This window comes from Periophthalmus magnuspinnatus, chromosome 21 (assembly GCF_009829125.3).
Source record: "Periophthalmus magnuspinnatus isolate fPerMag1 chromosome 21, fPerMag1.2.pri, whole genome shotgun sequence".
NCBI lineage: Eukaryota > Metazoa > Chordata > Actinopteri > Gobiiformes > Gobiidae > Periophthalmus > Periophthalmus magnuspinnatus.
This window is the reverse complement of record NC_047146.1, coordinates 6,372,555-6,393,623: the sequence shown is the minus strand read 5'-3', so window position 1 is coordinate 6,393,623 and position 21,069 is coordinate 6,372,555. Positions and strand designations below refer to the sequence as shown.

The following is a 21,069-nucleotide window of genomic DNA, read 5'->3' as shown; positions in this document are numbered from 1 at the left end:
TATATATAAAATGTACATAGGCAATTATCTCAACATATCGTTAGTGAAAGTGTGTGTTTTTCTATGTAACATTAATTAACTTTGTTCTGAAGTTACGTGTTACCGCTCAGTTTGTTTGTATGAAAACCTACGCACACAGGCACTTTCAGAGCAGAAATACCAGACCACTGAGAGGAGGGATGTGCAAAACTCTTCTCTCATCTTATGATTTAGTTTAATGACACAGTATCGATATCGTGGGCTGCTGTATCGATATATTTTTTGTATATTTCACCGAATTATTCTGTCACAGCACTATTGTGTGGGTGGTTTAGAGGAAAGAAACTTGTTTACGCAGAACATTTGACATTTGATTCACTGTTCTGACGATTAAAACAGGTGTATTTCTTATCAGCTTTGCACAGACAGTGGTTTGACAAACACTTTTAGCATCACAGTTGTGTTTTAGTAAATATGTCGTGATCCTTCAGAGCCGTTAAACTGCACATGTCTCTGTGTAAATGTAAATGTGGAGCTCGTATAAACTGTGGATGAATAATACTGACCAAAGAAAAAGTTTGATGTGTTGTTTTTGTTAGTCACGTGCACTTTATGTTCATTCAGCTTTAATAAACGGAAGATAAATGCACTATTAAGGTGTATTTTTTGCGAAAATGGGTCACGAAAGCTTATATTTTTCACTGAATCGTATCGAATCGATTTGAAATATATTGGATCGTACTGTATCAATTCGAAAAAGTGCGAAAAAGTGCCTATGTATCGAGAAATCTTACCGATACCCAGCCTCAACTGAGAGTATTTGTTATAGTCTCATCCCATTATAACTCACACAAAGCTTCGCTCTTTCACATGTCCTATCGTCTTCTCTTCATCTTCCCACAGATCAAATGGATTACAAAACCTCACCGCCGGTTCACAGCCTCCACCCCCCGTCCTCCGTCTCCCTCTGCCCCACCCACGCCACTCTCATCTTCCTCCCCTTGGCGTACACGTTCCTCTTCCTCACCGCTCTCCCCGGCAACATGCTTTCCCTTTGGGTCTTCCACCGCCGCATCTCCGCCGTGTCCCCCATTAACGTGTACCTCTCCCACCTGAGCGCGTCCAACCTCATCCTCTCCCTGACCGCGCCCTTTCTCGGCGCGTACTACGGCTGGGGCGCGGCGTGGACCTTCCGGGGTTTTCTGTGCCAGGTCGTGTTGCACGCCGCTACGCCGGTTCTCCACATTAACATCTACATCGGCCTCATGATCTTAACTTGGGTCGCCTTTAGCCGTTTTGTTTCGCTTATGCAGCACACTCACGCGTCCAGACCGAGCGCGTGTGTCGCCCTGATGCCGACGGGCTTAACCAGCTGTCTCAAAAAGGTTTCGTTCGCGAGAGGGGTGTGTGCGGCAGTGTGGTTGATAAATATCGCCGCGATCGTACCCGTGACTGTGTTCTACGGTGTTAAAGAAGCAATAAGCGCGAACGGGACCGCGTCCGAAGGAGGGAAGTGCTATAACCCCACCGTGGAAGTAGGGGGCAGTACTTCGGCGGCGTGTAATCTGTCTGCCATAGCGATTTTCTATGTGTGCTACGTGCTCGTGCTCGTGTCGTACATGACCGTGGTGAGACACATACGGCGTTCGAGGAGAAGCGCTCACGTAGCCACGTCGCAAAGCCTGCTGGGAAGAGTCCTGAGGAACATAGTGGTCATCCAGGTACAGTACAAGGACACGTGTGCGGTCAAGAGTTTGGACCGGTCAAAAGTTTGGACGCACCAGCTGTTTACTACTTTCTAAATGTCATATACAAACAGAAAACGCCAAATATATGAAGTAAAATAAGTAAATCCCTCAGTGCTCCAGGTATGATCCTTAGTAAAAAGAAATATTCCAATTTTTCAAGTTTTTTTCTATATATCTTGCTTCATATCTGTGAGGTCCTTCTGTTCTGTTGTATAAAAAATGTAAAAAGTAGTAAACACATTTCATGAGAGGATGTGACCAAATCTTTGTCGGGTCTTGTCCTTCCTGTCAGTAACATTTATAGAAATTACAGATTCTTTCCAAATCAACAACAGCAGTGAGTCTAAAAGTACAGCGGCAAAAAGTTACTCAAGTATTTAAGTACCCGTTTAAAAATAGACTTTAAGAGTAAAAAGTAAAAGTATTTCACACAGCGTTATTAATTTGTTAAAGTGTGAAATGTAGTGATATTGGTTAAAAATTAGACATATTTTGGTCACAGTAACAAATCTATAAATTTTTCTGATGAATTGTGTGTATTTATTTTTGTTTTACTCAAAGCTTGAACTGGAAAACTTTAGTCAGGACGTTACCAGGAACATGGTAAAAATAACCCCTCAAATCAGACAAAAAGCACTTTTACTTTTCGGTCCTTTTCAAAACGCAAAAGTAGTGTGACTAAAATGCTAAAACCACTGAAACTCGATATATTTTTTGATACCACAATAATAAAAAAAGACAATTTACTTTATATTTTCAACAAAAATCGTAGTAATTTGTTTAATATTCCAATGTGTTTTTGACTCCTTCTAAACTAAACTCATAACTAAACTAGTAGAAAGATCCAACTTTGTCTTATTTTTGTTTTGTTTTTTGTGTTTTTTTTTACCCCCCAGTATCAATATTATCCAAATGAATACATATATATATAGATCCAATACTATTTCTATACTATTTTCTTTACAAGTGTCATTAATGTGCGATACAACCCTGCAAACCTTATCATTTTTACAAACTTTACACTCAAATTTCATCTGTGTGGTCCGTGACTTGTTTCCACTGCGTTTTCAGATCGTCCTGTCTGTGTGTTTACTCCCGCACCACGTCTTCAAACCCATCTTTATTTCTCTGGCCTCCAAACAAGCCGAGCTAACGCCCCGTCACGACATCGGCTGTCATCCCCTCTCTGGACTGGTTGAGGTGATTACGTTTAATTATTCTCGCGTAATGTGATTTAGATCGCTACCTGCAAACATCAACAAGGCAATTAGATTAATATAGAGTCATTAAAGGTCCTATATTACGCAAAATGGACCCGTGTGAGATTTAAGTCGTGTCTGAGCAGGTTTGATTGTGTTGCTCGTATGAAAACTTACAAAGACATGGTGCGTATTGTAGGAATGTCACAAAAAATGAAATATTGCGTGGGTTCGGGACGTCTACCTCGGCAGGCTTTTATTTACAAAATGCTAAAATGTAAATATGTTACTTAGGTGAAGAACAGCCTGCTCTTCCTCGCCGCACTTCGAGGATCCACTGACCCCGTGATGTACTTCTTTCTGGACAAAAGATTTCGCCAACAGACTCTGAAACTGTTTGGAAAGGAGAAGAGCGGTTCAGGGATGTGGGCGTGGCTATGGAGCGCGAGCGGGACTCCTAAACCCGGACTCGCAGACGGCACCAAGGCCACTGTTAACTCCAGTCATGAAAGTGCTTTTTAAACCGCGACGAACTTTTCTGATATTGGTACTGACACTGGAACGTTAGCTGGATCAATATAAATATCGGTTCAGTCGATATATCCTGGTTGGACATTTAAATTTACGTAAGAAGACTATTCAGTGGTTGTAGTCGGTCCAGAAAGTCTCATATTGTTTAGCAAAAGTAGGAGTGAAGGCGTTTAACTGCTCGATTCTTCAGTTCTGGTCAGATCACTGCTGGACACTGCCTTATATCTGTCTGAAAGGAGGAGCTAACTACACTGAAACTAAAAACACCAATTGTACCCAAGTGTGCGCTGTGCCTGAGTCTTAGCGTAGTCATTCAAGCCCCTACTGAGTGATTTCACGCCTAAAAGCGCCCTGGCAATGCATGTTTTCTTTGCTCTCTTCGTTTCGTCCAGCAGTAATCTGACCAGAACTGAAAAAGCGGCTTCGACGAGCAGCCAAACGTCTTCACTCCTACAACGTTTTGTCCAGTTGACTGATATTATACGTTTCTTTTGCGATGGATCAGACCTGGACGACTGAGGGATCACACAGACATCGCATAATGTTTGAGTTTGTATTTACACAAAGATGTTCTGTCGTTCTGGCGTGGATCACTCCTGTCTTTTTTTAAATTTTTGTTTTTAGGAAATAAATTCTCTCAGTCTCTGCTCATCAGACAAAACAAGAAAAGAACTGAATTTTTATTTTGCGATTGATCAAATGCAACGCTTTTTTATTATTTTGAAAATATTGTATATAACATTCATATATATTTTATTTATGGTTATATTTCTATTAAATCACCTCATATTAAAGATCTCTCTGTCTAATTTATGTGCATAATAACTAAGGAACAAGCTGTAGTGGAAGAAGTACTCAGTTTTGTTAAGTAAAAGTACACAAACAGAGGTAAAAAGTATCACATGAGTAAATCTACTTAACCACCTGTTTAAAAATGTACTTTAAGCGTAAAAACTAAAAGTATTTCACACAAGTGTAGCAGTACGAATCAGATTTTCTTATGAATTTTGTGTATTTATTTTTGTTTGCTTAGACATATCTAAAAGTTGTACTCAAGTGCAGTACTTAAAGTCGCATTCACACTGTTCAAGACTAAAATCTCACCTCACATTTTACAGTTTTGCAAAGTGTAAAAACGTGTCGTAGAAGTAAACAGAGAAGCAGATTGGACTGACAGATTAACAATCATATCACGTAACTTAACAAGAAAAGAGAACTTAAGTGAAGTTACACATAAGCAGAATAAGCGTCTACTGTTGAAACAAGGAGTTCAAATACAACATATAAAAAGACATGTACGCTTTTTTGCTCACTGTCTGACATGAAATCAGACTAAATTAAACCAGTTTTAGGTCAATTAGGATTAACAAAATTATTTCTATTTGCTAAATGCCAGAATAATGAGAGAAGGATTTTTTTAGACAATTTTTCTTTGCTTTTTTCAGTCAGAAGTTTACATAGAGTATTATTATGCATTTGGATTACTATGTCATGTCTTTGGAAGTTTCTGATTGGTTTATTGACAACATTTAAGTTAATTAGTGCCACACCTTTGAATGTATTTGAAGACACACCTGAAACACACTGCTTCTTTGTGTAGCGTCGTGGGAAAGTCAAAAGAAATCAGCCAAGAAATCAGGAAGAGAATAGTTGCACAAGTCTGGTTCATCTTTTGGTGCAGTTTCCAAATGCCTGAAGGTGAAACATTTATCTGTTCAGACAATTACACACAAGTATAAAGAGTACAGGAATGTCCAGGCGTCACATTGCTCAGGAAGGAGACGGGGAGGAGGAGGAGATGAGCTTTGGTCTGAAATGTGCAGATCAACACGAGAACAAAAGCAAAAGACCTTGTGAAGATGCTGCTGAAGCTGGTAAGAGTGTGTCATTATCCACAGTGAAACGAGGACTGTACCGACATGAACTGAAAGGACACTCTGCAGGAAGAAGACATTACTCCAGAAGAAACATTAAAAAAAGCTGGATAACAGTTTGCAAATCCACACAGAGACAAAGACCTTCACTTTGGAGATGTGTCCTGTGGTCTGACTAAACTAAAATGTAACTGTTTGGCCATAATGAGCATCGTTACGTTTGGAGGAAAAAGGAGGAAGTTTATAAGCCTGAGAACAACATCCTAAGTGTGAAATAGGGGGGCGTCAGCATCATGTCGTGGGGTTGTTTTGCTGCAGGAGCGACTGATGCACTTCACAAAATAGATGCATCATGAGGAAAAAACATAATGTGGAAATACTGAAGCAACATCTCAAGACATCAGCCAGGAAGTTAAAGCTTGGACACAAATGGGTCTTCCAAATGAACAAGGACTTGAAGCGTACTGCCAAAATGGTTACAAAGTGGTTTAAGGATAACAAAGTCAACGATTTCGAGTGGCCATCACAAAGACCTGATCTCAGTCCTTTTGAAAATGTAGTTACTCCAGTTCTATCAGGAGGAATCGGACAAACTATTGTGAGAAGCTTGTGGAAAGAAAGTCACACAGTTTAAAACAATGGGACCAAATAATGAAATGTATGTAAACTTCAATGAAAAATTGTCTAAAAAAAAATCCTTCTCTCATTATTCTGGCATTTAGGAAATAGAGATAATTTTGTTAATCCTAAAACAGGAAAAGTTTAGTCTGATTTCATATCGGACAGGGACAGAAAAAAAAAAAAAGCGTGTATGTATGTGTCTTTTTATATAGTGCACGTATGTGTGGTTTTAACTGTATTATTTCAATGTGGTTCGTAGCAGTAGTAGAAAGTACAAAGTAAAAGTACAGTTAATTTCACAGCGGATACTTTTTACTTTTGCTTCCCTACATTTGAGAGAAGTATCTGTACTTTCTACTCCTTTACATTTTAAACTGAGCACAGAGGCTCCACACTCTTTAATGAACTTCATGGACTAATTTCCCTTGTGTATATTTATACTTATATATATATAAATAAATGTGTGTGTGTGTACTGTATGACACATTTCACTTTCACTTCCTGTTCCTATTGCTCACATCTACTGCAGTAGTTTCAATTAACCTGTGAAACGCTCTATATCTGTAGTGTGTGATGACTTTTATGGCCTGTACACTTTGGGTGGACATCAATATTTAGTCAATAAAAGTTTAATAACGCCACTTTTTATACAAACTACTTATTAAATGAATAGATACTGAGTCAGCGTTGAGAAGCATAGACCAGTGGTGGGTGAAGTACTCAGTGTTATTACTTCAGATACACAGATAAAAAGTTACTTGAATAAAAGTAAAAGTATCACCTGAAGAAATCTACTTAAGTAAAAGTATTTAAGTCCTCGTTTAAAAATGTACTTTAAGAGTAAAAAGCAAAAGTATTGTTCATTTGTTTAAGTGTAAATGTAGTTGTACTGATTTAAAGTGAAACATATTTTGGTCAAAGTGAATAATACAAATCCAGTTCTTTGTTTTTCTTGTGAATTTTGTGCATTTATTTTTGGTTTGCTCAAAGCTGAACCTTGGACAGAAAAAAACTTTTTTACTTTTCAGTCCTGTTAACCATTTAAGGACTGAGCCCATTATAGACCAGTAGATCTCGCCTCGACTAGACTATTCTTTTTGGCCATAAAAATCATGTTAAAGGAAGTATCAGCATGTACTTTTGCCTTTTGACACAACTACCTCTATTTTACACATCCATCCATATTTTTCCTTTGACGCATCAAATAACTGACTGGGAACGGCGACGACAGCATCCGACGCTATAGGGTTAAAAATGTAGAGAATTAAGTTCATAAACTGTTCACAAATGTAGTGAAGTAAAAGTAAAAAGTGTCCACTGTAAAATGTACTTAAGTGAAGTACAGATACATGAAAGTACTTTACTTCTCCTGCTCCTAAACCTCATTTATGCCTCTGAGTCTTCAGTTCTATTGCTCTCTATGGATTTATCATTTTGCATCTTGAACCCCATGAGTGACACGTGACAGATCTGCACAAGTGGAACACACTGCACAAAATGAACGCACTTACTGCACAAAATGAACATTCATGAAGAGACACGAACAGAAACAGTGCAACACACACACACTGGTCTGAGTTTACTGGGAACGTGGACTGACAGACCAAGAAGAAGAAGAAGAAGGTGACGAAGAAGAAGATGAGGAAGAAGAAAAACAAGACGACAAAGAAGACGAACAACGAAGATGATGACAAAGAAGACGATGAAGAAAAAGAAGATGACGTAGAAGACAACAACGAAGAAGATGAAGACGAAGAAGAAAACGACAAAGACAATAAAGAAACTGACGACGAAGAAGAAGACAAAGAAGAAAAACAAGATGATGAAGAAGACGAACAACGAAGATGATGACAAAGAAGAAGACAAAGACAACGTAGAAGACAACAACGAAGAAGAAGACGACGACGATGACAAAGAAGACGAAGAAGAAAACGAAGAAGAAAAAGAAGACAAAGAAGACAGCGATGAAGAAGATGATGAAGAAGAAGACGACGATGAAGAAGATAAAGAAGAAGACGACAACAAAGACGAAGAAAACAAAGAAGACGAAGAAGACAAAGAAAAAGACGACATAGAAGACAACAACGAAGATGAAGAAGACGAAGAAGACGACGAAGAAGACAGCGATGAAGATGACGAAGAAGATGACAACAACAAAGAAGAAGACAAAGAGGAAGATGACGAAAAAGAAGACGACAATGACAACAAAGAAGAATACGAAGAAGACGACGAAGACAACAAAGAAGATGACGAAGAAGAAGACGAAGAAGAAGCCGCCAACCCAAGGAGAAGTTTAAAAAACCATAATCAGAATCTTTAAAATCAGTCCTGAATGTGACGGGGAGCCAGTGCAGAGGCCAACGCAGGAGAAACGTGCTCATATTTCCTGGCGCCCGTGAGCCATTTTGGACAAACTGTAGCAGGTTTCTCACAGTCTATGAATGAAGCTCAGTGAGCGACTGTACGGCCTGAATGTATGGCACGGAAATACAGGAAGTGTCCCAAAATAAGGTTCTGAGAGTAACTGCTGACTAAAAACCAACGGCCTCATGCCCAAAAGAAACCGACCTGCCAATGTTACCATAAAGATGTGTGTGTGTTTGTGTGTGTTGGGGTGTGTTTGTGTGTGTGTTTACTGGAGATATGCCGATAATGATATTTGGACTTCAAGTAGACCTGTCATGATGGTTACTATATCGACTTTAATACGTTATCAATGAAATTATTACTTTTAGAGGTCAAGCTTTGTACTAGTGGAAAAAAATGTTGTTATTTTTTCAGCAATGTGATAAGATTTGAGCTGTGGAAGGTTGTACAGCTCAACAATATACTGCATAGTTTCAAATAGATCCCCAGCCTTTGCATTTGAATAATCTGACTAGAAATTTAAAAAAAGTACATTTTAGATAATCAAATGTGTCCATATCCGTCTGGTTCATTCATACTGTTCTGTTTCAGTGTAAAAACCTGCACATAATGATGATTTATACCTGCTAGACTTTAGGAAACATATTGTACTGGACATTTTATTGTATTTTCCTGCTTATGTTAATGATGAACTGATCGTCTTATAACGTAATTGTAATGAAATGCGTGTTTTTAATGTGTGTTCACCTGCCCTTGGACTGCAAATGGAAAGCAGCAGTAGCGAAATCTGGTGTAAAACGTCTTTTCTATTGTAAGATTAAAGAAGAAACAATAGAATACCTTTTTGTGAATAATTCTACTTCATGGTTTGGTTTCAATATCGTCGTTTATCATCTATATTGACTTCCAAATGTGTTACCAGGACAGGCGGACTTTTTAGCGGAATGGTAATGGTCCTGAAATCTCAAATACGCATCGATATTTTGTTTGTTTTGGTCGATTTGCTGCCTAAAAAAACTACAGTCAATATGAAGAGATGGTTGTACTAAATGTCTATACAGATTTGTTATGACGGGAGAGTTTGTAGTCAATTTAAACTACAAAATTTGGAGAAAATGATCAAAATCGACCGTACGTACTGTATCCTAAACAATCGGTATCGGCATCTGTCATGAAAAAACCCATATCGGTCAAACTCTACTGTGCACAGCAGTTAAATCGAGGCGCTCCGCAGTGTGAAAGATTATTTTTATAGCACATTTAAAACAACTTGAGCTGAAATAAAGCGCAAAACAAACACACACAACACGATACACAGGATATACGGGTGTTTTCTTGTTCTTTTCCTGTCTAGTGTTAAATGCCAGGGAGGAAAGGTGGGTTTTCTGGGTCTTAAACTGTGTTAAAGACTGAGAGGATCTGACAGGCAGAGGGCGCTGTTCCATAGTGTGGGCTTTGGGGACAGCGGCAGGAGCTCTGGGTGGAGTATAAGGAGTGACTCGCTCAAATAAAGAAGACCCAAAAAGACTGAGTTAAAGACTAGACTGAGAGGATCTTTGCAGTGAAATAACAAACGTTCACATTATGGAACAGCACCCTCTGCCTGTCAGATCCTCTCAGTCTTTAACACAGTTTAAGACTAGACTGAAACATATAAATAAAATTGAATGAAATTGAATTATGTGTCCTTGAAATATTTCCAAAGCGTGTTGTAAGAGGTTGGATATTCTGAACAAACTCAACACTATTACAGTCTAAATTATTCAACGTTTTTGATTTTGTGGGTTTTCACACACTGCACAGCTCCTGTATCAGGCAAGACAAATATTTAAAAAACTCTTCATAGAGAAAGATGGAGGGGAAAACTTGGGTATGTGCTAACTTTAATTTACCAGGAGCGAGGGCCAGTGGGAAAAGTCAGTGGGTTTGTGTAGGATTTGGAACGATTTGGGGAAGAACATCAAACAAAGCGGCTTGAAACAGCTAAATAACTTATTACTAGAATTACAATTGTCCATTTATAGCAAGATCATTTTAGATACTGAATCAAAGATACAGGGAAAACGCAGGACAAGCGGGAAGGTCTATGTCTCTGGGCTGGTCTGGGAACGCCTTGGGGACCCTTTGGAGGAGCTGGACGAAGTGTCTGGGACGAGGGAAGTCTGGCGTCGTGCCCCAATTCAACGGAAGGGCCCAGCTGACAAAGGACGCCCCTCCGTGAACCGCAAAGACCGTGCCGAAATGGGACAGTATGTCAACCGCCGTCTGTGCGCTTACGTTACGTCGCCTAGCAAAACGTGACCGCTGCGGACTCCTTTTTGTCCCCGTAGAAGAAGCGACGTGTGGTGCATGACGGGATGTAGAAGTTTGCGACGTCTGCTCGGATGCACTCTTCGTTTACGGCGGATCTCTATGGAAACGCAGGGCACATTTGTCAGCCGCGTTCGTGAGTTGCATGAAACGGGACAGGCCTTGTTGCGCCGGACGTTACGTAAGTGCCCTTTAAATTCAGCCGACAAAGTGCGCAACTGTCGAATTTGGACATGGCTTCGGCGTCCCTGCTTAGACTGCAGCCCCCACGATCTGACCACAGATAAGAGGACAAAAATGGATGGTTTAATAAATCAGACTCTTTGATTCAAGACAACTTCTCAGATCATTTTCTTCTTTAGTTTCAATATTATCGTTTATCGTCTGTATTTCCTTCAACATTTCACACGTCAAAAATGTGTCCCGTGATTATGAACTTGCAAAGGCTATAGTTTATTTACATGACAGGATGTTCTCTTCTGTTCTCTCTCTGTATCTGTAGAGCGTTATACTTGGTCCTGACCTGCCAGGGACGACAGACGGAAACATAATTCTGACATATTTACATTTGTAAGTTCATTAATATGCGCTCTCCCTTTAAATAAATTAAATCGTTCAGTATAAGGGGCTTAATATGTATCATGGGGACTTCTTTGTAAAAGTGGGGACATTTTTGCAACTTTTTTGTAATGAGGTAATATTTGAGCTTTAGCAGGTAGAATAAATAACTTCTATGGTTTATTATTACTTCATTCTGCCATGTATCTGTTGCAGCTCAGGCTTTTAATAACACTATTTAAATAAATTGGTTTACTGGGATTATCTTGCTTTGTGATTTCAATATTATCGTTTATAGCAATATATCAAATTTCAAAATGTGTTATCGTAACAGGCCTTAGACTTCACACTTCGTTCTGAAATGCCTGAGATTTTTAGTTTTTAGATTAGTTTATCAGCTCAGTCTCAGATGTGAATTCTCCTCGAGCTTGGGCCTGTCACGAGAACACATTTTGAAGTTTGATGTATCGCCAAACTAAATATACACGATAAACGATAACATTGAAACTAATTTATGCCACTGACGTCATAACCCTGAAGTAGAATTATCCCCAAAAACTATTTTAAATGTGCAAAATGCTAAAAACAAACAAACAACGGCAATAAGTAAACAGCAAAACGAAACACTTTGGTAGTTCGTTCGCGTCTTGAATGTGTCGTATCTGTCATTTCGTCAACTCTCCACAGCTCAAGTTTAATCGTAGAACAGGAAAAGTAACAAAAAGTTCCCAACCAGTCTTAAAAAAAACGGTCCCCACGAGAAATACTGACCCCCAAAAACTCCGGATCCATTTTTCATCGTGACAGGCCTACTCGAGTTGTTTATAATGTGTACGACTCTGAACAGAATCCTACTTTTGAAATATATATCGCAAATCTAAACGCAAAAAAGTGTCCTAAAAAAAAATACGCACACTCCAGTCCCTGTAAAGCGCAGTATGTGCTGTGTGTTCTGATAAAAGTACATCTGATAAGACGGAGGTGAGCACACAGCCCATTTAAAATCACAGAAAACCTTGAGCAATGTCAAAGCTGCATTTGAAATAGGCGTTTTCTACGTTTAGCGAATGTGAGGAGCAAACAACGCCATATGTTATAAATGCTTTGGTTTAAAATGAACAGAACCAGTACATTTCATCTATAAAGTGTTAAAAAAAATACATACGTTTAACTCGCTGATCATTGGGATTGTTATAATCTGATCAATACAAGGTAAAACGCTGTACCGGTGTTAAAAGAACTACGAAAAGAAATGATTTGAGAGCGGAGTTCAAGAAGCTATTTTTGTTCGGAACGACAATCCATCTTTGAACAGGAATGAAAGGATCAGACATCATTTATCGCTCATTTATAACTCCATCCTCAGACTTAAATCTAAACAAGGAAAACAATCGGGCTAGGCGGGATGCTAACAGGTGTGAAATCACTCAATAGGGGCTTGAATGATCACTCCTGCGATGTTTTGTCCAGTTGGCAGATTTTATATTTTTCTTTGACGATGGATCAGACCTGGACGACTCAGGGAATACACGGGGATACAAGGAAAATAAAATAAATGTAACGCGGTTCTACAAAACGGCTGTAAATGAGGGGGTTTTGCTGTGTTGCTAGCTTTGTCATCTGTTATTGTTAATCTACGGATTAATCAAATACTTTTCAAACTCCTTTACACGCAATTGGCGCCGAGTTCCTCACTGAAACCCCCCGGAGCCATGTGGAGCTCCGGTTTTATACCACATTTATAAACGACAGTGGTTCTCAACATGTGGTTCCGGGGCCCCTATCTGCCTCTAGTGGTGCATTCAGGAGCAGTTTTCGTTTACACCAGAGTTCACCCTGGTTGTTTCAGTCGTCCTTGTTTAGTGCAGTTGTTTCCACACCCTCACAATTGAATCGCATTGAATCCCACACTGCTGATGACTTGCGCTTTTACTGCCCCCTAATGGACAGTGGTGGAAGGTAACGAACTGCAAGTATCAGTAGTAAAGTACTGTATCGTCAAATTTTTAGGTATCTGTACTTTACTTAAGTACATTTTAGACAGAGATGGTAATTCACAAACAGAACAGAGCTCACCAAGACATATATGCATTATGTGTGTCCATAGACTGTTTATATAAATGGACGTAGCTAACCTGCTAGCCGCCGTGTCCCAAATAGGACGTGATCATGGGCGCACTTCCGGTTCCATCAACTTCAAGTAATTTTGGTCATAAAATGTTCGTATTAACCCGCTCTTTTTATTTTGCTATTGTGTCTGTAATTCAAGATATGAACATTAATATGAGATAAATCAGCTTCCTTCTTTCCCAGAGGTCGCTCCCGATAGCATTAGCAACAGGTTTGATTGACAGTGTTGCTAACAGCCCGCTCCTCGCTAAACCAGAGCTGCGAGCAAGAAGGGGCGTTACCTTCAACAGTCTCGCTCCGGATTGGCTCTTTGGTTGCTATGATACCCGCAGTCGGAATTTCTAATATGGAACTCGGCTCCAAATTAGCCGCTATAACCGCTTTAGCCTCGATGAGCTTCATTTGACTGGAGCCGAACGCTGTGGGTGACGTAACACTCACTCACTTCTTTATACAGTGTGTGTGTGTGTGTGTGGGTGTGTGTGTGTGTGTGTGTGTATCTGGGAAGCGGTTTGTCGTAACATAAAGTAAGAACTGGAACAGCCCAGTGAAAGTCACATAAAAACATTACGCTCACCACAGGGAGGCGGCCGGGGGGCTGCAGTGTGTTTGTGAATGCAAAAGAGTCACACAGAAGTAAAGAGATGTGTTTTAAAAGCACAGCCGTAGTTTGCCTAAAATGTTGTTTTCTTTACAGGACTGAGTGTGTGTGTCATGAACCAGTTTAGACAAAACCAAGTGTGAAAGGCACACGCCGCACGTTTACAGGAACCACGACGTCACACAAGTAACAGCAGGAGCCAGTGAAGAGGCGTATGTCGAAATATCACAGGGGGGACCACAACATGGACTCATATCTGTCTCCCTCTCTCTCTCTCTGACTCTCTCTCCCCTCCGTGCTCTCTCCAGCTCTCCGTTTCCTCTCCACCTTGCTCTCTCCACTCCTCTGCTCCCTCTTCTCCTCTCTCCACTCCTGTTTCTTCTCCTCCTTGCTCTCTCCTCCTCTCTCCAGCGCTCTGTTCCCTCTCATCCTTGCTTTCTGCACTCCTCCTCTCTCCTCTTCCCTCCTCCTCTCTGTTCCCTCTCCTCCTTGCTCTCTCCTCTCTGTTCCCTCTTGTCCTTGCCATCTCCACTCCTCTATCCTCCTCTCTCCTCCTCCCTCTCCTCCTTGGTCTCTCCTCTCCTCCTCCTCCTCAGTGTTCCCTCTCTTCCTTGCTCTCTCATCTCCTCCTCAGTGTTCCCTCTCTTCCTTGCTCTCTCATCTCCTCCTCAGTGTTCCCTCTCCTCCTTGCTCTCTTCACTTCTCCTCCCTCCTCCTTGCTCCTCTTTGCTCTCTCCAGCTCTCTGTTCCCTCTACTTGCTTTCTCCACTCCTCCTCTCTCCTCCTCTCTACAGCTCTCTGTTCCTTCTCCTCCTTGCTCCCTCCACTCCTCCTCTCTCCTCCTTCTCACTCTCTCCAGCTTTCTGTTCTGTCTCGTCCTTGCTTTCTCCACTCCTCCTCTCTCCTCTTCCCTCCTCCTCTCTGTTCCCTCTCCTCCTTGCTCTCTCCTCTCTGTTCCCTCTTGTCCTTGCCATCTCCACTCCTCTATCCTCCTCTCTCCTCCTCCCTCTCCTCCTTGGTCTCTCCTCTCCTCCTCCTCCTCCTCAGTGTTCCCTCTCTTCCTTGCTCTCTCATCTCCTCCTCAGTGTTCCCTCTCCTCCTTGCTCTCTTCACTTCTCCTCCCTCCTCCTTGCTCCTCTTTGCTCTCTCCAGCTCTCTGTTCCCTCTACTTGCTTTCTCCACTCCTCCTCTCTCCTCCTCTCTACAGCTCTCTGTTCCTTCTCCTCCTTGCTCCCTCCACTCCTCCTCTCTCCTCCCCCCTCCTTCTCACTCTCTCCAGCTTTCTGTTCTGTCTCGTCCTTGCTTTCTCCACTCCTCCTCTCTCCTCTTCCCTCCTCCTCTCTGTTCCCTCTCCTCCTTGCTCTCTCCTCTCTGTTCCCTCTTGTCCTTGCCATCTCCACTCCTCTATCCTCCTCTCTCTCCTCCTCCCTCTCCTCCTTGCCCTCTCCTCTCCTCCTTTGTTCCCTCTCTTCCTCGCTCTCTCCTCCTCTCTCCTCCTCAGTGTTCCCTCTCCTCCTTGCTCTCTTCACTTCTCCTCCCTCCTCCTCGCTCCTCTTTGCTCTCTACAGCTGTTCCTTCTCCTCCTTGCTCCCTCCACTCCTCCTCTCTCCTCCCCCCTCCTTCTCACTCTCTCCAGCTTTCTGTTCTGTCTCGTCCTTGCTTTCTCCACTCCTCCTCTCTCTTCCCTCTCCACTCCTCTCTCCTTCCCTCTGTTCCCTCTTCCCGTCTTGTCACTGTGGAGGTCAGAGCCTTCAGCCGCCGTCCTCCACAGCTCCGAAACTCACTCCCGACCTCCCTCCTCCCCTCCTCCCTCCCTCCTCTCCTTTCTTCCCCTCCTCTCTTCAAATCCTGACTCAAAACTCACCTGTTCAGACATTTTTCCACCTGTTTTTATGTTTTTAACTTGTCCTGTCCTTGTTTTGAAAGTACACTTCTAAATAAAACGTTGTCGTCACTGTCGTTATTATGTTACTGTCGTCTTTCTAACTTACTTCTAACTTTAAACTCTCTCTAAACTTACAGCAGTTCTTCACTCCTCCACCAGAAAGAACAAAAATAGAAAAAAAAATGTGGTTTTTGAGGGTTAGCTTTAGCAGCACCGCCCAAGAGAGGAGAAACCAGCCCGATTACAGACAGAACAGAAATACTAAACTATGCAACATCACCACAAACGGTTTCCAGCTAAACGCCTATACTTTTCAAAAATACTACTACAGCGAGACACCCCGAGTTGCGGTTGCCAGATCCCAGACCGACTTTCATTAATTTTTCATATTTACACGTGTGAATTTTGGCTGGGACTTGTCAAACCTTCTCCAAAAAAAACTCCTCAGACGCAGCAGGGGGAGCTTCATACAAAGTGTTTCAAACGGCGAATAAGAACCGTCCGTGTAGTGAATAGAAATACACAAAAGTTTCAAAGTCGAATACCTTGACGTCTCGATGTATGATGTTGTTGTCATGGCAATAGCGCAGCGCCTCCAGGATCTGTCTCATGTAGTGGCTGCGGAAAGAAATAGTTTTGTTTTAGAGGTCAGAGGACACAAGTACACAAAGTACTTCAGCTACCAGTCAAAAGTATGAACACACTCGCTCACTAAGTGTTTTTTTTTTTTTGCTTCTTTATATTTTATTTTGAAAGAGCAGCAACTTAGACCTAGCACGATAACACATTTTAAACCATGGTATATCGCTGTGGAGAAATATCGCGATAAACGATGATATTGAAACTACTTTAAGCCACTAATTAATCCCAGTAAATCATTTTAAATAAACTGTTTCATTAAAAGACATGAGCTGGAACACATAAATAACAGAATGTACGAATATTTAGTTATAAAAGAGACTTATTCACTTCTCTACAGCTCAAATCTGATCATATTACAACAAAAATATCCCAAATCTCCCCTAATTTGCGAAGAAAAAGTACACATGATAAATATGGAGAACAAAAATATATACTTCAATCCAGTTAAAAGTGAGTTATTTTACTTTTTTTCTTATTTACATAATTCCATGTATGTTACTTGATATATTTGATGTTTTCTGTGTGTATATTAAATGTAGAAAGTAGTAAAAATAGAAAAAAAAACACTGCATGAGAGTCCTGCTTACATGTTTTTCGAGGTATTTTTAAACAGTAAAATTTTGTGTCAATATTTGTAAATGCTTGTCAAACATGTTTAATGCCCTACTTATGAACATTCCTGGGAAAGTGATGAAAAAATCTCCAGGGAAACGGAAAAGTCATGATGTGTAACCCAATAGGCTCTGTGCGCAACTATTACAATTCAAATGGATTAAAATAAACACTACAGAAGTATTTTTATATGTAGAATACTTCAGTTTTAATATTTGTTATGCCTCAACATTAGTATCCTGCAGCTCCCTGTCCACTGTCTGACCCTAACCCCTTAACCTCTGACCCCTAACCCACCCGCAGCTCCCTGTCCACTGTCTGACCCTAACCCCTTAACCTCTGACCCCTAACCCACCCGCAGCTCCCTGTCCACTGTCTGACCCTAACCCCCTGACCTCTGACCCACCTGCAGCTTCCTGTCCACTGTCTGACCATAACCCCCTAACCTCTGACCCCTAACCCACCCATAGGTCCCTGTCTGACCCTAACCTCTGACCCCTAACCCACCCGCAGCTCCCTGTCCACTGTCTGACCCTAACCCCTTAACCTCTGACCCCTAACCCACCCGCAGCTCCCTGTCTGACCCTAACCTCTGACCCACCCGCAGCTCCCTGTCCACTGTCTGACCCTAACCCCTTAACCTCTGACCTCTGACCCACCAGCTGCTCCCTGTCCACTGTCTGACCCTAACCCCTTAACCTCTGACCTCTGACCCACCCGCAGCTCCCTGTCCACTGCTTCACCTTTAAATATTCCTGAGGGTTTTACAGAGTCATGTTCAAATGAATAGAGATAAAAGTGGACAGGAAGTAGTGGCGCTAACAGTGAGGTTGAGGGCGCTGTTGAGCACAGAGCCTGTTTCTCATTAAGACATGACTCCATGAAAAACAATCGTGTGCGTTTCAGGTTTGAACACGTCTTACCTCGCCACCGCTTCACTGTAAACAAACCCGGCGTCCGCTCGTTTTACGATCTCGAAACACAGGTCAGCTCCGTCCATGCTAACACAGACACAAGGAGAGAAAAGAGAAGAGAAAGTTTAGCTTAAAGGTCAGGGAAGGTTTCTACGAGCCGACGAAAGGGCATCCTTATTAAAACTTCAACCGAGTTTGCTGTGTGATAGGCCAGTGAGGTGGAGCGGGTGGAGCGGGCGGAGAGGAGCTGTCCAGACTGACGGCGGCGAATCGACGTCTCAGAGGATGGAGACGTTCGAAGGGCCTCTCAGGGAACATGTCACACCAAGATGTTTATGTGAAAATCTTGTGTTTTGGTGCTGAACACAGTTATCCAACCAGCAGAGGTGGAGCGCAACAAGTAGTAAAGTACTGTACTTCAGTAGACATTTTAGGTATCTGTACTTTACTTTTACATTTTACAGTGGATACTTTTACTTCACTACATTTGAGAGCAGAATCTGTATTTTCTACTCCACTACTTTTTTTTTAACAAAACTGAAAAGCAAAAGTATTTTTATTATTGTGTGAGACCTGTTGAAAAGGCTGATGGTTTATTTTTAACATGTTCACAATTTGAGCAAAAAAACCCCCGGAAAAAACAAGGAAAAAAAGGAATTAAAATAGATAGAAAATTCAATTGTTTCTGTTGAAAAAAATTCAGCTCAAATCTGTATCAAAATCACCACATTTGAACCTTTATAAGACTCAAAATCAGCGTGAAATACTTTTAGTTTTTACTCTTTAAGTACATTTTTAAACAGATACTTTAATCATTTAACTTAAGTTGATTTTTCATGTGATACTTCTACTTTTACCTGAGTATTTTTTGCACTCATATCTGTACTTTTACTTAAGAAAACTGAGTACTTCTTCCACCACTGCCAATCAGAGAGCAGAATGAGCCTCACATGAGTCTGTTATTTGGGTTGCCAGATTTAATGCATAAATCCAGCTGTTTTGAGCCTAAAAGGAAACCGTCTCATCTGAATCAACTCTCACAAAGACTTACAGATGTTTGGTGATCATCTACAATCTCATATGTTCTACACAATTGGGAAAATATTGTGTAGGGAATGTTTAGGGTTAAGTGTCTTGCCCAAGAACACTCAAAATCAAGATAAGACTGTCAAATATTACCCACAATCCACTGCAGTTCTCCAATTTCTGTTCTAATGTTGTTTCCTCATCACAAACAGACCTGGAGCTGTGTTTTTTTCTGTTTCATTCACACATGTTTAACACACAAACCCTGCTTATTTACACTGAGTTCTTCTCTCAAACTGAAAACACTCCGTTCCACCTTGTGATGTCATAATGTGGTGATACAGGAAGTGCTCCGCTGTGTTTTTAAACTCCACACACCTTCACTAGAATCATTTAGATCATTTCAGCCAATCTGGAATTGCCGATCTCAATTAAACTAAAGGCGAAATCAGCTGTTAATGTGAAAACTACCACTTCATGACATCACAAGGTGGAACGGAGCATTTTGAGCTTTTGAGATGTACAGAATAATAATAAAGTGTTAAGTCAAACATGTGAATGAAACAAAACACGACTCCAGGTGTGTTTTTGATGCGTTAACAGCATTATAACATGATTTAAAGCTCAATTTTGCGTAATATAGCACCTTTAAACTGGAACTAACGCAGTTTTTTAGCAAGATTTCGATAACTGCAAAGAATATGATTTGATTTAGTTTAAAAAAAATATGTAACAAGATCGATTTTTGTCACTAAAACCCAGCTCCGCATTGGACTCGACGCCGCTGTAAACAGTACAGCTCCGGCGTTCCCTTCACTAATCCCTCAGAGTTATTTCACGCATCGTCTTCATAAGCGAGAACTGGATCTACTTTAGTGCAGTTAACTTTTATATTTCTGACATTTAAATCCACGGTGAGGAATTACATCTGTGAAAACGCAGGAGCCATCTTGGATTTGTCGAGAATTTAATTTAAAAGTGCAAACGGCGGAGGCAGAGGGGAGATAACAGCGTACTCGTCTTCTTCAACAACTTTCAAGGATTTCATGAAATACTGTTTAAAATTTGATCACGTATCGGTAAACCCAGTGAGTGCTCCTGTCAAACAAAGTAGATGTGCACTTTTTATGCGAGAATTCTTCACATTTCCACGCTATTTCTCATCCTCAAATAGTGAGAGTTTCAGGCTGTGTCCGAATGTCTCCCGCAGCTCATAACCCCTCATTTACTCCACAGTATTTTGCTCTTTTCCCTGTTCTGTAGACTGTTTAACATCAACATTACCTATAATCTTTACATATTTCCATGTTTAAAAGCTCTGTCCCTTTACAAATAAATAAAATAACTCAGACTCAATAGAGCGATTCACTACTTTCAGGTCACATGACTCTGGGTCTGATAAAACTTGATCTGTGTCATAAATACTAATCGGACTGGACTGGCGCAACCGTTTATGGACCAATAATAATCAGACCAGTTTATGTCAATCTGGATCTCACATAAACGGACTGGATTCATCAGCTTTTGGCCTGAAATGTGGAAATTCTCGCTCCGTTAACAGCTCGAGTTAAGGCAAACGGCTAACGCTAGCGACTTTACCTCATAACGGTTTATTTAAAACTCATAATCAGGATCAACCGCGAGATAAACCAGCGCCTTCTATCGGCTTCATTCAGTCCAGTTAAAGACCTGGCGCTGCTCTTTTTCCGATTCTTGCAATGCATTGTGGTCTATATTGACCCCTTTAGTGACCACTCATCAAAGAAGTGGACTTAAGCGAGTGTGACGTCACCCACAGCGTTCAGCTTCAGTTAAATGAAGCTCATCGAGGCCAGAGCAGTTATACCGGTTAATTTGGAGCAGAGTATCATAGCAACCAAAGAGCCAATCCGGAGCGAGGCTGATGAAGGTGACGCCTCTTCCTGTCCACACCACTGGTTTGACAGGGAGCGGGCACTTAGCAACGGTGTCAATCAAACCTATCGCTAACGCTAGCAGGAGAGACCTCAGGGGAAAAGGCGCCTGATTTGTCTGTTATTAATGTTCAGATCTTGATTTACAGACACAAAAGT

General features: G+C 41.1%; 1 protein-coding gene across 9 annotated transcripts in view; it reads right to left on the bottom strand.

Annotated features, from left to right (window-relative positions):
• caska (calcium/calmodulin-dependent serine protein kinase a) overlaps positions 1-21,069 on the bottom strand; it is a 160,292-nt gene that overhangs the window by 58,347 nt on the left and 80,876 nt on the right. For all 9 annotated transcript variants that reach the window (XM_033986390.2, XM_033986391.2, XM_033986393.2 and 6 more), the window contains exons 4-5: positions 17,981-18,058; positions 16,349-16,421 (exon numbers count right to left, since the gene is read on the bottom strand). In XM_033986390.2, coding sequence (XP_033842281.1) covers positions 16,349-16,421; positions 17,981-18,058 — 151 coding nt within the window. The remainder of the gene's footprint in view (positions 1-16,348; positions 16,422-17,980; positions 18,059-21,069) is intronic.